General features: G+C 47.8%; 1 protein-coding gene across 1 annotated transcript; it reads right to left on the bottom strand.

The window, feature by feature from the left end:
* Window positions 1–20: 20 nt before the first annotated feature.
* On the bottom strand, window positions 21–1,292 carry LOC117798981 (thyroid receptor-interacting protein 11-like; the record flags this gene model as incomplete). Its single annotated transcript, XM_034651439.1, is given in 2 exon segments — window positions 21–1,019; window positions 1,022–1,292. Coding segments are annotated over 2 exon segments (1,270 nt in total), but the record flags the coding sequence as incomplete, so codon positions are not given.
* Between the last annotated feature and the right edge of the window lie 4 nt (window positions 1,293–1,296).

Here is a 1,296-nt window from a genome sequence, read left to right as displayed (position 1 = left end):
TTCTAAGGTTATTTCATTGCCTCCGTAAGTCTGCATCAGGTCCATAGAGGTCGCCTGCAGTTTGGAATCCTTCTCGCTGCCAGTGAAAGTACAAGCCTGCAGCTGGCGAAGATCTCTCTGAAGCTGGGGTGACTCCCGCTTCATGTTTTGGACCGTGGTCATCCCCTGCTCTTTCCACTCTTCCACGATCTTCACTCGCTGTTTGAACGTGTCCCGTTCCCGCAGAAGCTCCTTGAACTGATCGATACGAACGCCGCGAACCTCATCACCAGTGCTGGAGGTCTGCAGGATGGTCAATAAAGTCTGACATTTCTGACTTAACGCATCCACTTCGAGCTCTTTTTCTCGAATAATGTGTGATAAATTCTGAATCGTTTCTCTAAACATCTCCTGACCACTATGTTCAATTCTCGTGGACAGTTTCCAATTTTCCTCTTGCATCCTCTGGAGCTCTGCTTCTTTGGCAGCAAGTCTCTCTGTCATTTTGTGATACTCCCTTGTCAGATGGCTATTCTCCCTCGTTTTCTCATTTAAGTCAGCCAACACTTGGTCGCTTTTCGAAGCACTCTCTTGCAGTTGCTGCTAAAGTCGCTCCACATCCCCGTGCTGGTGCTGAGAAGCTGCAGAGATTCTACTAGAAAGACCCTCAATCTCCAAATCCTTCTGCTGGATAATCTGAGTTAGTTTACCAATCTCCTCTTTGGACAGCCGATCGAGCTGTTCGGTCAATCGGATGTTCTGTTCAGTTAGAAGCTTCATCTCCAGTTCTTGCTCCTTAATTCCTTGGACTGATCTTTGAGTTTCGGCTTTAGATGGATCAAGCTTCTCACTTCCGTTCTCTCTAGGAAGAGACTGACTGCTTGTGACTTGAATGTTGTCACCGTGCTCTTCTGGAATGTGCTGGCTTTTGTCAGGCAGCTGGGCTTTCATTTGGTCTATGGTGTCTTGCAAATTCTGAATCTCCTGGTCTTTGGCTGAAAGGAGCTGAGCGCGTTCAATATGCAGCTGCTCCTGCTGGGATTGAAGNGGTCCACTTTCTGTTTCTGCTCCTGCAGAGACTGAAGCAGTCCTATCTTCCTCTGCTGCTGGTTGTGAATGATCTTCTGTTGTTCCTTTATTTCCTCCTCGAGGTCATCTTTTAACTCATTGAGTTGGAAGACTTCACACTCCAGTTCGAGGATTTTAGGGTCAACCACAGGGACAGGGAGACTCTGTTGTCTCAGGCGCTCCAGTTCTTCTTTCAGATGATGATTTTCGGCAGTCAGGGAGGTGAGACGCATGTCTTTGTCCTCCACG

Source organism: Ailuropoda melanoleuca, unplaced genomic scaffold, assembly GCF_002007445.2.
Source record: "Ailuropoda melanoleuca isolate Jingjing unplaced genomic scaffold, ASM200744v2 unplaced-scaffold394, whole genome shotgun sequence".
NCBI lineage: Eukaryota > Metazoa > Chordata > Mammalia > Carnivora > Ursidae > Ailuropoda > Ailuropoda melanoleuca.
This window is presented reverse-complemented; position numbering and strand designations above follow the sequence as displayed.